The 15,617-nt window shown below is 50.0% G+C and overlaps 1 protein-coding gene and 1 non-coding gene across 11 annotated transcripts in view; both read right to left on the bottom strand.

Moving 5' to 3' along the window:
• Window positions 1–15,617, bottom strand: part of TECPR2 (tectonin beta-propeller repeat containing 2) — a 95,327-nt gene that overhangs the window by 32,169 nt on the left and 47,541 nt on the right. For 8 of the 10 annotated variants that reach the window (XR_004348456.1, XM_032622733.1, XM_032622735.1 and 5 more), the window contains 5 exons: window positions 12,234–12,414; window positions 10,897–11,038; window positions 6,935–7,175; window positions 6,170–6,259; window positions 4,379–4,612 (listed from right to left, as the gene is read on the bottom strand). Coding sequence is in view for 8 of the 10 variants with exons in the window: in XM_032622733.1 (XP_032478624.1) it covers window positions 4,379–4,612; window positions 6,170–6,259; window positions 6,935–7,175; window positions 10,897–11,038; window positions 12,234–12,414 (888 nt within the window). In the remaining 2 variants the exon portion in view is untranslated. Of the gene's footprint in view, window positions 1–4,378; window positions 4,613–5,560; window positions 5,786–6,169; window positions 6,260–6,934; window positions 7,176–10,896; window positions 11,039–12,233; window positions 12,415–15,617 lie in introns of those variants that run through there. The other 2 variants (XR_004348457.1, XM_032622740.1) reach the window with 2 other exon arrangements.
• Window positions 9,522–9,656, bottom strand: LOC116750152. Its single transcript, XR_004348876.1, has one exon. It is a non-coding gene; the product is annotated as a small nucleolar RNA SNORA70 (small nucleolar RNA).

Below are 15,617 nucleotides of genomic sequence, written 5' to 3'. Positions count from 1 at the left end.
GTATCTCTTCATTAAATGCTGTGACCAGATGTATTCAATTACAAATTGCATTAGTTTGCTAAACACTCCAATGCCTGACATATGCATAGTTATGCGTACTGGGAAATCAAACGTTATGAGCATATTAAATATCTGCTAAATGACGCAAATTTTCTTCCAAAAACTAGGATTGTCATAAATCATAAAATTCCATATTCAGTCTCTATAACTGGGTTCAGTAGCTAGACATTTACTTGAAGAATTCTCTTAATCTAAGAAATGGAAATCAAAACTACAATGAGATACCACCTCACACCAGTCAGAATGGCCATGATTTTTAAAAATCTACAAAAAAAAATCCACAAATAACAAATGCTGGAAAGGATGTAGAGAAAAGGGAACCCTCCTACACTGCCGGTGGGAATGTAAGTTGGTGCAGCCACTATGGAGAACAGCATGGAGGTTCCTCAGAAAACTAAAAATAGAGCTCATATGATCCAGCAATCCCACTTCTGGGCATATATCTGGACAAAATTATAATTCAAAAAGACACATGCACCTCTATGTTCACAGCAGCACTATTCACAATAGCCAAGACATGGAAACAACCTAAATGTCCATCGACAGATGAATGGATAAAGAAGATGCGGTACATATATATAATGGAATACTACCCAGCCATAAAAAGACAAAATAATGCCATTTGCAGCAACATGGATACAACTAGAGATTATCATACTAAGTGAAGTAAGTCAGAAAGAGAAGAAGGACAAATACCATATGATATCACTTATACGTGGAATCTAAAATATGACACAAACGAACCTATCTATGAAACAGAAACAGAATCACGGACGTAGAGAACAGACGGATGGAGTGGGAGGTTGGGCTAGCAGATGTAAACTATTATATATAGACTGGATGGACAACAAGGTCCTACTGTACAGCACAGAGAACTATATTCAATATCCTGTGACAAACCGTAATGGAAAAGAATATTTAAAAGAAGAACGTAGGGCTTCCCTGGTGGTGCAGTGCTTAAGAATCCACTTGCCAATGCAGGGGACACAGGTTCAAGCCCCGTGTCCATCATCAAAAAGACAACAAGGGACTTCCCTGGTGGTCCAGTGGCTAAGACTCCGAGCTCCCAATGCTGGGGGCCCAGGTTCGATCCTGGTCAGGGAACTAGATCCCACAAGCATTGCACCAACTAAAGATCCTGCATGCCACAACGAAGGTCCCACACGTGGCAACAAAGATCCTGCATGCTGCAACTAAAACCTGGTGCAGCCAAAAAAAAAAAAAGATTTAAAAAGACAACAAATAACAAGTGTTGACAAGAATGTGGAGGAAAGGGAACCCTGCTGGTGGGAATGTAAACTGGTGCAGCCACTACGGAAAACATTATGGAGGTTCCTCAAAAACTTAAAAATAGGACTATCACCTGATCCAGCAATTCCACTCTTGGGTATTCATCTGAAAAAAACGAAAACACTAATTTGGAAAGATATATGCCCCCCAGCATGCTGTTCACTGCAGCATTATTTACAATAGGCAAGATATGCAAGCAACACAAGTGTCCATCAACACACACACACACACACACACACACACACACACACACACACACACACACACTGGAATATTACTCAGCCTTAAAAAAGAATGAAATCTGCAACAAAGTGGATTGATCTGAAGAGTGTTACACCTAGTGAAATGTCAGACAGAGAAAGACAAATACTGTATGTTTCACTTATATGTGGAATCTAAAAAAACAAAATAAATGAACAAATACAACAAAACAGAAATACCCTCAGAGATTCAGAAAACAAACTAGTGGTTACCAGAGGGGAGTAGGAATGGGGGGAGGGGCAAAACAGATGAAGGGGATTAAGGGATACAAACTACCATTTAAAAAGCAAATTAAGGACTTCCCTGGTGGCACAGTGGTTAAGAACCCACCTGCCAATGCAGGGGCCATGGATTCGAGCCCCGGTCCGGGAAGATCCCACATGCTGTGGAGCAACTAAGCCTGTGCGCCACAACTACTGAGCCTGTGCTCTAGAGCCCACAAGCCACAACTACTGAGCCTGTGTGCCACAACTACTGAAGCTCACACGCCACAACTACTGAAGCCTGCGCGCCTAGAGCTCATGCTTCGCAACAAGAGAAGCCACCGCAATAAGAAGCCCACACACCGCAATGAAGAGTAGCCCCTGCTCGCCGCAACTAGAGAGCCCGCGCACAGCAACGAAGACCCAACACAGCCGAAAATGAATGAATAGATTTATAAAAAATTTTTTTAAAATTTAAATAAAATAAAAAGTAAATTAATTACAAAGATGTAATATACAGCACAGGGAATATAAACAATAATAATAACTGTGTATGGTGTGTAATCTATAAAAATATCAAATCACTATACTGCACACCTGAAGCTGACATAATATCGTGTGTCAACTCTACTCCAAACAAAGGGCATCTGGGAGAGAGAAGTTTGCTACTGAACAGAATCCTCACATGTAGAACCACAGTCTTGAAAAGGCTGTGCTTCCTTTCACTGCTGTGAGCACCACCATGGCCAACTTTTAAAAGAACAATGAAGCACCCCAGGTAACGCCAGGCAAGTAAGCAAGGCAGCATTAACGTTACCTGCGTTACTACACTCTGTTCACTACCCCCCAATGAGTGCTGCCAGATGACAGCCTGCCATGGACACTGGCAGGGAGCACACACCGGAACTCAAAATCTGCATCCCCTAATATAATACTTTTTTTAGAAACCTTGATTCACCGGTTTGTCCCACAGGCTACACAGACCATCCCTGGAAAGAGCCAAACAACAGAGTAGCTGGTGGCCCTGACCTGCCTTTTGCTGCCCCCCCCACCCTGGCACGTGGAAGGCCAGCACCCCTCCTGCTGTTCCCTGCACGCCTCCCCTGCCTACCAACTCTGGACTTGCTTTGCTCTCCCAGGACGTTCAGAATACGGTAAAAGAAGTCTTCATCCATCCTCTCAGCAATGGCCAGTAACCCAGATAAACAAAATCCAGAGCTCAGGGCAGGAAAAAGACTAAGCAAGGCAGAGCTTCCTGGACTCGGCCCCCGTCATGCACGGCGCCAGGCCCGAGCGAGCACCACCCCTCCCCCAGCAGCTTTCAGGCGTCACACCTGCCTGAGACAGGCTGGTTTGCACACGATGCTTACTTGCACCGTCTCTCTGGGGCGGGGATGCCGTTACCATCAGAAAGGTGGGGACTGAGGTCTCAAGGCAGCCTGGCGAGCACTGCTCCCGCCGCCGCCCGGCCTCTGCCAGGAGCCCCAGCCACCTCACCTGCGGGCTGTGCGAGCCACGCCAGGCCTGGCAGGACGGCGGACGATTCTGCAGGCAAGAGGCAGGGTGGCTCTGTGAAAGCCTGGCCTTCCCAGCTCCCGCAGCCCTGCCCCCAGCACGCAGGGGAAGCCAAAGCACAACCTGGACTCAGGGGGGCCCTGCCTGGCCCCTCCCACTCTGAAAGGGAGACTCAATCCCACTGAAGCCCAGTCAATGCCCTTGAAAGAACGGCCACCAACCCCAGGGAAACCCAGCCAGCCGCCTCAGAGGCCTGTAACACCCTGGCTAGTGCGCCAGCGTGGGAGGACTGGGCTGAACGGGAAGGGAGGCGTGAGCTGTGCGCCGGAGCCCGGAGGCCAAGCCGCACTCGAGGCCGTTCTCTCGGCACGCGCTGCAGCACAGAGGCCTCCTTGAGCGGTGGTGCCGGGCAGAGCTCTGCTTCTGCCCCAGAGGGGGCAAGGGCAGGGGCCCCAGCGCTCCCAGGATCCTGTAGCAAGGAGGACACCAACCTCGCCCTGGCCTTTTTACCTCCAGAAACTTCCAAACTGCTCTGCTTGGGGGCCAAAGGAGGATGGCTCAGGCCCACAGGATCTCCGAACCAAGGAAAGGCTCCCCGGGGCAGGCGGGAAGACTCAGAGAAGGGCGGCAGCGGGAGGCGGCACACACCCCTCCAGCAGAGGGAGAACTGGGCACTCTCCAGGCTGCGGGCCGCGGACGCTGCGTCGGAAAGGGCACAAAGCAACTGCCACATTCAGACAGACCAGCAGAGGCAGCTGCCTCCACAGGATCATCTCGAGCGTGTCTTACAGCAGCTTTCTCTGAGTTCATGCTCCTCCTGGGTTCTGAAAACCCTGGGACGCGTAAAGCGTGGGAAAGAAAAGCTCCTCACAAAATTCTTAAGAGGCCCATTACCCTGCAAGAGCGGCTAATCGACCTCCTGAAATCCAGCAACCGACCAAGCAACCTACAAGAATTCACGAGAGTTGGACACAGGGCCCCGGGAAGCAGGTGAGACACCCCTCCTGATGAGGCTGGAAGGCAGGGCCTGGCGGTGGGGGCGGGCATACCTAGCTGCGAGAGGTCCAGCCTTGTCCAGTGCATGCCCGTGGGGCAGCTCGCGGACAGCGTCCGGATGAACACCTGGCCGAGGCTGTCCAGGGCCCACAGGGCGTCTTGGCAGGCGGCGTAGGCCCTCATCTCGGCGTCGGGGGGCAGCTGCACGGTGGACGGGCGTGACTGGGCGTGCTGGGCGCTGACGCGGCACAGGTCCTTGCTGCTCTGGCAGAGCCACAGGGAGCTTCCTGCGGAGAGGTCATGGCGTCACCGGCGAGCCTCTCGGGGCAGCCTTTGCCTTCAGAGGCTGGCTGCCCAGCTCCCACCCTCACTCCCCACCTCGGGGAAGGAGCAGCCAGGACTCAGGTGGACGCACCGGGACCAGCCAGTTCACAGGAAACAAGTCCGACACATTTAAAGAAATGAAAGGAAGCTGGACTAACGAGACCTTAGGAGGCCCACAACGTTGCCTCAGAGGCCCGGACCTTGGACGTTGTATAATGGACCGGGAAGCGTTCAACTTGGTGTGTTAACCAGTGTCCTAGAGGGAGCAAGGTCAGCAATGCCTCGGAAGGACGGCACCGAGGACCCTCCCCTGTCCTGGGGGCGGGGTGAGGGGAGGTCTGGCGGGGTGGAGGCTGCTGGAAAAGGCCCGGAAAGCTGGAAAGCCTTTTCCTCCCATCCTCACCTCAAAATTGCATGCTTTCATTCTCTCCCCCGTTTTTAGAGTCCTTCAGGTTTAATTCACTTTAAAATGCAAACCACACTTGGGGGAAATTAAAACCTCAGTCAGAATATATTATCTGAAGTATATCGAAAACTTGGGACTAGTTATGGTCTGGAATTCAAAATTACCCTGGACCTTGAAAACATAAGGTAATGGGTATGCCATACGTTTACGGAACAGCCTGGGAGTCAGGCAGGACCCCCACCCCCACCCCGCAAGAAGTGCAGCAACGTTCCTGCAACAAAACACGTCACAGTCAGTCTGCAGGACAGACGGAGGCAATAAGGAGCCTCCCATCAGCTCAGATCAGGTTTTGCTGCCGAATGATTTGTGCCAAGCTTGGGAAAGAACCTATGGTTTGCAGAGCTTACTTATTGCACAACTGCGGTCAGAACGATCTGGCGAGGAAGCATTTTATTGTACTGACCAAGTTCTACACATCCTAGTGGGACCACGAGCTCGAACTCACCAACTGCAGAGACCCCCGACATCTTCTCATCTGACTCTCAGCGTGATCCTGGGAGGAGGCTTCGGCCTCCGCTGGGGCCGCCTGACTGCCCCAGCTCTCATCTCCTGGGGTAGCTGCGCTGCCTCTCCTGGCTCCAAACTCCGAGCTGTGGTCAGGGCTTTGGGAGGTCTGCCCTACCAGGGGCATGACAGTGGGACTTAGGCCAGCCAGAGGCTGTAAACCAGCCTGTGAGGAGGTGACAGAATTCACAGGGGAAATGGCCAGGCACCCAGAGAAGCCTGGTGCCTACTGGCCCTGTGCTATGGCCCTGAGACATGTCACTGAAGTCAGCAGCTGCCGGCCTCAGAGGTCACACTGTACACTCCCCTCCTTCGGAAGGACAGCTCGCCTCCATACCCTCTCAGATCACCACACCAGATCCTTCTCTCCTGGGCAGGCCTATTCAGCTTCGGGGGCCCTCAGCTCAGCCAACGAGGGCTGCTGGCCTGTGACACCACTGCATCCAGTCCCTGAGGGCCCCACGGCCATGCTCCCACCCCAGCTAGGCCACGTCAGACCACAGTTTTAACTGCTCAGCTGCCAACCTGTGCACTGCACTCCCCAACCAACCTTCCTTTGTGGGAGCAGTGGAAGCCAACACAAAGGCCCACTTTGTGGCAGAAGCTGTCCCCCGGGGAACAACATTATTCCAGTAAGCGCCTAGAAAGAATAATGGGAAGAGTATGTTAAAGAAAGAAGAAAGAAAAAACATACATACTTCAGAACTTTAGTTCTAGACCATCTGGTCTTCAAAACCCCTTACAGCTGGTTCTAGACTGTCCTCAAAGTAGGAGACCCAAGCCAGCACTGCAAAAGCCAGCCCGACAAGCAGAGCACCGTCCAGCCCAGGGTCGGGGGAGGCCACGCAGGGGGAGAAGAGCTGGAGAAAATTCACAAAGCAGGGTTCACTCACAGAAATGAAGCCCCAGTGGGTAAATGTGGATTTACACCTACGTTTACAGATCGGGCCAGAGCCTTGCATTTTCAACAGTGTGGTAATTTTTTCTACTAGGCTCTTTAGGAATGGGAGGATTTTTTCATTTAGCTGGCAATTATTAACATAAAAATGAGCTCCACGTGCTCTTCTTATAGCCTAATCGGTTCCTAATGGAAACTGATCGCACACCATCCAGACACTGGTATCCAAGTCGTAGGAATGACAGACTAAAAGGAGGGAACTGATAGAAAGCAGAGGGAATGCCTCCATTCCAGACACTTCATACCACTGGCACTAAATTATCTTTTCCACTTGAGATCATAAGGCTTTTCCTTAAATGCTGCCTCTAAAGAGGAGCTGCCTATCAAGCCGGCGTGGAAATGAAGTGATTCACCCACCAATGAGACTTCCTCTAGAGACGTGGATTTCATTCTTGCCCGAGGAGATCCAGACGCCGCTGCTGTTGACCCCTAGAAGGCTCGGCTGGCACTGGAGCTGCTGAGACCACAACGCCATGCGCAGTTTATCCGCCACCTTCTCAACAGGCACCTGCGCCGCTGTGGCCACCGAGTGCGTGGCATGGATTATGGTCTGGAACAAGCTGCACTGGTCAAACACCACATAGTCTGTGATGCTCGCCTGGAGGGGAGACGGGCAGACACCCTGTCTCAGCGCAGCTACAAGCGCCTTCTGTATGCTCGCTGCCTGACAGGTAAGGGCCCGACCCCACCCGTCAAACACCCAGACACCCACGTGCACATTTGTGTGAGGACTGGAGAGGAGTGTGGCAGGACACCCCCCACTGCTGATTGTGATTACTTCTGAGGGGTGGACTCAGAGGGATGTAAGAAAATGTTCACCTTTTATTTTATACACTTTTCTATTACATGCACCTGTTACAAAGAGCACGTATTATTTTTATGATTATCACCCCCTCGCACCCTATAAGTCTTTTATTCTAATCAGTGAGAAAGGATTATTTTGTTTTTAAAATTTAGGAATTTCTAATGGACAAGTGTACAATACTTAGGATCATAATACGGGCTTAAAAAGAAGCAATTCATGCCCTAACTGGGCCTGTTACTAATCAGGCCAGAAGGACAGCACAGACAGGACCTGTCCTGGACGTGCAGATTGCACCTGGGCTCAGATTCGAGACATGCTTCTCTCACATTCCTGCAAGAGATCTTTCTCCAGGGTGCTGCCCTCTAAGGAAGCCTCTCCCTTGCCGGCCAGCTCCGGCTGTTAGAAAGCTCTCTGACTCTGCGGGACTTTCCACGTACTTCTGCCCTGCCGGGTTGGGTTACAGAGAACGTCACTGCCCTACGCCTAGGACAGCCCCATGCAGGCCACACTCCCAGGTCACGCACAGCCAAGTGCTGGGTGAAAGCGACACCACTTAGGATAGGGAACTTAACATGTAATGAACAAAACACACAGAAAGGACACTGTCATAAAACCCAGCACCGTAGTGCATGTGCGATGCGGCCCTTCTTTTCTGTGAAAGGGCTGCACTGACTGTGAGCTTCTGCCTGCACTGAGGCTTAAGCAAACGGTGTCAGCACGTCAACCCCGCGGCCCTGCTGCGGAGCCCGCGGCCCTGCTTCTCTTGAAGAGCAGAGCACCTGCCAGCCCGGCTAGGCGGACTCCATCAGAGCCCACAGGACGCTGGGCAGGTCCCTGGGGACCAGTGCCACGCTGCCGTGTGATGGCCCAGGAGCTCTGCCCTCCCTCGGGGTGTATGACGCCAGGCCACACAGAAAGTCTGTGACAGGCTCAGTCCCAGCACCCAGCACTGGCAGACAAGCAGGATGCAAAGTACCAAAAAGAAAAGGAAGGTTTAACAGCCAAACATAACGCTGGCTCTAGCGCTACAGAGAAATCAATCTTATAGTAAATAAAATAACTCTGCTTCCAAACACCTCAGAGATGATTCTGTCAAATTTCTCTGAAGACAATGTTCTGAATATTATGATAAAATGATAACTAGTTTTCTTTAGGTTACTTAAAGACAGAATTTAGTACATACGCTACACGTGTGTGTGTGTGTGTGTGTGTGTAAAAAACCATATAATATGGTTACAAATGCAGGGAGGATACTTTTGAATCAATTGTATAACTTTTCAAATAGTACCTGGCATATTAAATTAGAGACTGTGTATATACACACATACTCATCAAAGAGCAAACACAACTTACTTTTCCACGTCCTCATGTGAAAGACCTGAGAGTGGCCACTGGAAGACCTGCCCTCGATGAGGCAAGTCTAAGGCGACAATAACACCTGAACCAATCAATGGAGACAGAACACTCAAGAGCTGCTGTGTACCCCACAGCCGCCGACGCCAGCACAGCCTTCCCTGCCACGCTGGGGAACCACGGGCGCTACGTTTACACTGAATGGTACCAAAAGGGCAAAAGTTAGCTTGATTATACCTTACTACTTCTTTCTTTTTTTTAAAAAAAATTTCTTTTTGTTAATTTTATTTATTTATTTTCGGCTGCACTGGGTCTTCGTTGTTGCGCGCAGGCTTTCTCTAGTTGCGGTGAGCAGGGCTACCCTTTTTGACAAGCAAGTAGGGTTTATTGGTGGGCATGGGTAGGGAGGGGACAGTGCCAAGCCTCTCACGAGTGCAGGGCCCGCCATTTGTCCAGGGGGCCACGATTAGGGATGTACTTGACCCCACAGCCATATGGGATGAGCCACTTTTCTGCCACCATGTTTTCAAATTCATCTGCATTAAACTTAGTAAATCCCCACTTCTTGGAGATGTGGATCTTCTGGCGGCCAGGGAACTTGAACTTGGCCCTGTGGAGGGCCTCAATCACATGCTCCTTGTTCTGCAGCTTGGTGGGGATGGACATTATGACCTGGCCAATGTGGACCCTGGCCACTGTGCCCTGGGGCTTTCCAAAGGCACCATGCATACCTGTCTGGAGCCTGGATTGGGGACAGCACGTCAGTCATGAATGTCCACTGGAAAGGGCTGTCTCCAGGGTCCCTTAGGGCAGCCCACACAGGCAACAGGCCGCACACACTACCGAGGAGGCTGCTGTTTGCAGCCACTGCGCACCGGGCCCCCATGGGGAAAAGAGCACAGTCGGCTTAACTGGCTGCAAAGGGCTACTCTTGGTTGTGGTGTGCGGGCTTCTCACTGCAGTGGCTTCTCTTGTTGTGGAACACGGGCTCTAGGCGTGCAGGCTCAGTAGCTGTGGCTCGCGGGCTCTAGAGCGCAGGCTCAGTAGTTGTGGCTCACAGGCTCTAGGCGTGCAGGCTTCAGTAGTTGTGGGTCGCAAGCTCTAGAGTGCAGGCTCAGTAGTTATGGGTCACGGGCTCTAGAGTGCAGGCTCAGTAGTTGTGGCTCGCGGGCTCTAGAGCGCAGGCTCAGTAGTTGTGGTGCACGGGCTCAGTAGTTGTGACACGTGCAGTCAGTAGTTGTGGCTTGCAGGCTCTAGAGCGCAGGCTCAGTAGTTGTGGCTCGTGGGCTCTAGAGCGCAGGCTCAGTAGTTGTGGCTCGCGGGCTCTAGAGCGCAGGCTCAGTAGTTGTGGCGCACAGGCTTAGTTGTTCGGCGGCATGTGGGATCTTCCCGGGCCAGGGCTCGAACCCATGTCCCCTGTATTGGCAGGTGGATTCTTAACCACTGTGCCACCAGGGAAGCCCCTACCTTACTATTTCTCAAAGTGTTTACTTTTCTGGGGGCATGTAGGAAAATTCCCCTTTCTTCGCTGAAATACCATTTACTTACGAGGCCTTTTGTACAAGCAGAGATAGTGAATTTTAATTGTGGGTTGGGTTTTTCACATCTATTGTCTAATCTCTCTTCTTCTTAGTACATTCCTCCAGAATTAATCATTATTATTATCTAGGTCTTCAAATGGCTATCAATGGATTTATTTGGCATATAATGACAAATTTCTAAATAACACCAAAATTAAAAAATAAATAAACAAAGCCTACATATTTAAGCAAAAAGAGCTTCACAAGTTACGTCCTGTGATGAAATCCCTGATAATTCTTTTTTTTTACATTGAAGTATAGTTGATTTACAATGCTGTGTTAGTTACTGCTGTACAGCAAAGTGATTCAGGTATACATATGTATACATTCTTTCTCTTTTAATATTCTTTTCCATTATGGTTCATCATAGGATATTAAATACAGGAGAGCCTTGTTGTGCCCTGATATTTCTAGTGTGCTCAAATACAGCAAAGTCTAACTCATCCAATAGTAAAAGCGAACACCGTTTATTTACTCCAAGCCCCCAATCTCTAGGGAAAAGAGAGGGGCTGTAAGAGGGAGAGCAGAGCCCCCGACTCAGGGAGGCACCCAGGCACGTGGCCCGAAAGCTCAACACCTACTTGCCACCAGTGGTCGTCGTCCCCTTGGGGCTTCTTGGAAACGACGCCAGTTCTGAACCACAGGTGTCCTCGGATGTCCAGGGCCCACAGGGTCTGTTGGTCCCCGAGAGTGATACAGACAGGTTCCAAAGCCTGCCTTTCACTGGAAATGAGGAAGAGAGCGTGGAGTCAGCACCCGCATTCATGGCCCCCAGCGCGTCTAGGACGCCGGCATCAAGCGTCCTGGGGGGCTCAGTGTGGGACAAGAGACAAGTTCCGAAGAAGGAAGCTTGAGTTTCGAGTTAAACGACTGTGCGATATATACTGTTCCGAAGCGAGGGGGTGTCTGAAGAATCCCTGAAGGCCCAGGACAGTAGGGGGAGCTCTTAAGGGAAACTAACCCAGGGAAGAAGAGAGCAGGCTCATGAGGAGTTTCAGGCCCCGAGTGGCCCATCTCCCCACCCCTACCTTCACCAATTAAGCGAACAGAAACTCCGCAGCGTGCCAGGCTGTGCTGGGCAGCTGCAGCCTGGCAGACGCTGCCCACTCTGCGGGCAACGCCCTCCTCCCACCCAGCTGGTGACGTCCCCACCAGCTTCGAGGCTGAGCTGCGGGTCCACTCTGCACGGTGCCTGCCTGACCTCTGCAGGGGGAGCCGAGGCGTCCTCGGTGCTGCGCGTCCCTCTCCGGCTTGGGACCATCTACACTAACTGGCGTTGGTTGCCCCAGATGGGGAGCTCTTCGAGGGCTGGGCAAGGTCACGTTCACTCAGTGCTCACAACAGGTGCTCACTCATATTTACTGGGTTGCTCAATTCAAACCGAGAATATCCTAATCTAATTTTTCTAAAGACTACTGATAATTTCACACCAGCAAAATGATCTGACAGTAACTCTTTAATTAAAATTTTGACTGGTAGAAAGTAACCAAATAAACTGCAATTCAGAGATTAACTTCAACTGACTAGGAGGATAATAAAGAAAAATATTTGGCCTTAAGTCATCTGAGACTCTAAACAGAAACTATCTGACACTGGGCAGTTCTCTAGAAAGACCATCACGAGAGACTCGTGACCGTGTGGGGCTTGAGATTACACATGAGGGCAGTAACATTTTTAAAACTGAGCTCTGACCCAATGTCCAGTCTGCCAGTCAGGAGGAGGCACAGAGTGTCTTCAAGGTCAGGCTGCTGAAACTGGCTCTGGCAATCCCAGAGAACACCATGACCGTGGAAACCTTCAGGGAACCAGCTCTGCCCAGGAGAGGCTCACATGGGTCCCTTAAGAAGAGTCAAGTTGACAAAGAACAGACAGTGGGACAGACAGGACGCTGAAAATGTGTCTGCTCCTCCCCCGATACCTGACGATGTCACATTTCCAGCGCTCCCCTTCGGGACAGAAGCTGCTTACACCCTCCCGGTACAGGAGGACCCTCTGCTCCGTCAGGGCCCACACCACGCTGTTTCGGGCTGCGACCTGGGACAGTGGGTATGGACAGTCAACCTTTACGGCTCTGGCACAGGGGCGATCCACGCTGAGACCTGCCGGGGAGAAGGACAGGAAGCCCCCAAAGACACACAATCAGGACTTCACACCTCATTTTCATTCTGTTTGCTTATTTTTCTTTTTTGGTATTTTGCTATATCCTTTCATAATAAGTACTTTCTCTTTTCAAGGTCTAGTCAACATAAAATAGATTGTGCTTAAATATAATATCCATCTGAACTGTTTTCAGATGCTCTTTGAAAACTGGAGGAATAACAATTCTGAATCCTCTGGTGTCCCAAAGTAGCTAAAAATGTTCCGAAAGAACGTGAAAGCCCAGTGCAGGAGAGCAGCCAGCTCCGGAGCCAGGAGGGCCCAGACCGAGAGGAGCCAGTACCTAGGGACGTCTTCTGTGGCCACGCCCCTCGGAGCCTCAGCTGCCCCTGGACCCACAGGGATCTGAGGGCTCCAGGCATCCTCTGCAGAGCACCTCCAACAGGGTGGTTCCCCTCCGCCTGCTTTGTATGTGGTACGCGGTGTTTCCGCTACTAAAATGAAAACCCCGAAATTCCTAGATGGAAGGTGAGGGCCAGAGCTCAGGGTCCCCGACTCCCCATCTAAGGCTCTTCCCCCGCCTCTTTGCAATCTCTGTCTAATGAGCTTCAAGGCCACTCGTAAGGGAGCTGGCACAACAGCTGTTACCTAAAGCCCCGTATTATTCCGCAGCCTCAGCCTGCAGTCAGGGCTCGAGAACTCAGCATGCTCCCTGCCCCATCACCACAGCACCCTACGGTATCACAGCCCTTGGGCTGCATTTCCTCAAACTCAGCTAGGTAGGAATCACCTCCTGGACTTCTTACACTGCAAACCTTCAGGCCAACCCTGGAGACTCTAAGCCAGTAGCTCTGGGTGGTTTGAGCTTGTCTGCAACCACTGCCCAGGTGACTCCTAAGGCCCTCCTCAGCCCCAGGCCAGAAGCACCCTGTTTCCCCAGCAGGAACGAAACTCAGATGCCACTGGAAGTTGGACATGCGTATGCTTTTCCAGCTATTTTTCACTTTCAAGGGAGACATAGGAACCAGGCTGGAGAGACCAGGGCCGGCATGTGGCCCAGAGCTGGCCAGGCTGCCCTCTGGGCTCAAGCAGGAGCTGCTAGGATGCCGGCTCTCCCACATCTGAGAGCGAGCCAGATGTTCAAGGGCTTTCAATCTCAGAGAATCGAATATTTGCAAACGAAGCAACTGACAAAGGATTAATCTCCAAAATCTACAAGCAGCCCATGCAGCTCAATACCAAAAAAACAAACAACCCAATCCAAAAATGGGCAGAATACCTAAACAGACATTTCTCCAAAGATATACAGACTGCCAACAAACACATGAAAGGATGCTCAACATCACTAATCATTAGAGAAATGCAAATCAAAACTACAACGAGGTATCACCTCACACCAGTCAGAATGGCCATCATCAAAAAATCTACAAACAATAAATGCTGGAGAGGGTGTGGAGAAAAGGGAACCCTCTTGCACTGTTGGTGGGAATGCAAATTGATACAGCCACTATGGAGAACAGTATGGAGGTTCCTTAAAAAACTAAAAATAGAACTACCATATGACCCAGCAATCCCACTACTGGGCATATACCCTGAGAAAACCATAACTCAGAAACAGTCATGTACCACAATGTTCATTGCAGCTCTATTTACAATAGCCAGGACATGGAAGCAACCTAAGTGTCCATCATTGGATGAATGGATAAAGAAGATGTGGCACATATATACAATGGAATATTACTCAGCCTTAAAAAGAAACTAAACTGAGTTATTTGTAGTGAGGTGGATGGACCTAGGGATTGTCATACAGAGTGAAGTCAGATGGAGAAAAACAAATACCATATGCTAACACATATATAGGTAATCTAAAAAAAAAACCAAAAGGTTCTGAAGAACCTAGGGGCAAGACAGGAATAAAGATGCAGACATAGAGAATGGACCTGAGGATGTGGGGAGGGGAAAGCGTAAGCTGGGACAAAGTGAGAGTGGCATGGACATATATACACAACCAAATGTAATACAGATAGCTAGTGGGAAGCAGCGGCATAGCACAGGGAGATCAGCTCAGTGCTTGGTGACCACCTATAGGGGTGGGATAGGGAGGCTGGGAGGGAGACACAAGAGGGAGGAGATATGGGGACGTATGTATATGTATAGCTGAGTCACTCTGTAATAAAGCAGAAATTAACACACCATTGTAAAGCAATTATACTCTAATAAAAGATGTTAAAAAAAAAAATCTCAGAGAATCATCCCTGGCTGACAGTTCATAACAGAGATTAAAACCTTCTCTTGGGGGGCTTCCCTGGCGGTGCAGTGGTTAAGAATCCACCTGCCAACACAGGGGACACGGGTTCGAGCCCTGGTTCGGGAAGATCCCACATGCCACGGAGCAACTAAGCCCGTGCGCTGCAACTACTGAGCCTGCGCTCTAGAGCCCATGAGCCACAACTACTGAAGCCTGCACGCCTAGAGCCTGTACTCTGCAACAATGAGAAGCCCTCACATCCCAACCAAGAGTAGACCCCACTCGCCACAACTAGAGAAAACCTGCGCACAGCAATGAAGACCCAATGCAGCCAATAAATAAATTAAATAAATCTATTTAAAAAAAAAAACAAACCTTTTCTTGGAATCAGCAATATTAAATGGTTAAAAGATTGATATTGGGACTTCCCTGGTGGTCCAGTGGGTAAGAATGCAAGCTCCCAATGCAGGGGGCTTGGGTTCAATCCCTGGTCGGGGAACTAGATCCCGCACGCACGCAGCAACTAAGACCTGGTGCAGCCTAAATAAATAAATAAATATTTAAAAAAAAAAAAAAAAAAAAAAAAAGATTGATATTTACATAAATCTATTATGGCCTCTTGACATCCGAAAAAGAGCTCCTGCCCCGTAATCGTTTCCAGATACTGGTGAATCACATTGCTTTTGGAAACCCATATCTCATTTTGCTGACAGTACGTAAACACTGACTCTCATTACAGTTTATTTTTAAAAAACAAGTCCCACTGTGTCTCTTCCAGCTGCTAAAGGTCCCCCCTCTCAGGGCAGTTTCCTAGGATGAGATAAACTCCTATTTAGAGCAAATTATTTCTCACTGTTTTTTCCTGACCCATGTGTAAATAAGCGTATAGAAGCAGGGCTTTGACCTGGCTGAAAAAATCCAGCCATAAGTTAAAGGGAAAAATGATTCTAATGCCAT

This window comes from Phocoena sinus, chromosome 2, assembly GCF_008692025.1.
Source record: "Phocoena sinus isolate mPhoSin1 chromosome 2, mPhoSin1.pri, whole genome shotgun sequence".
Taxonomy (NCBI): Eukaryota; Metazoa; Chordata; class Mammalia; order Artiodactyla; family Phocoenidae; genus Phocoena; species Phocoena sinus.
The sequence above is the reverse complement of the archived record's forward strand: the minus strand, read 5'-3'. Positions and strand labels throughout refer to the sequence as shown.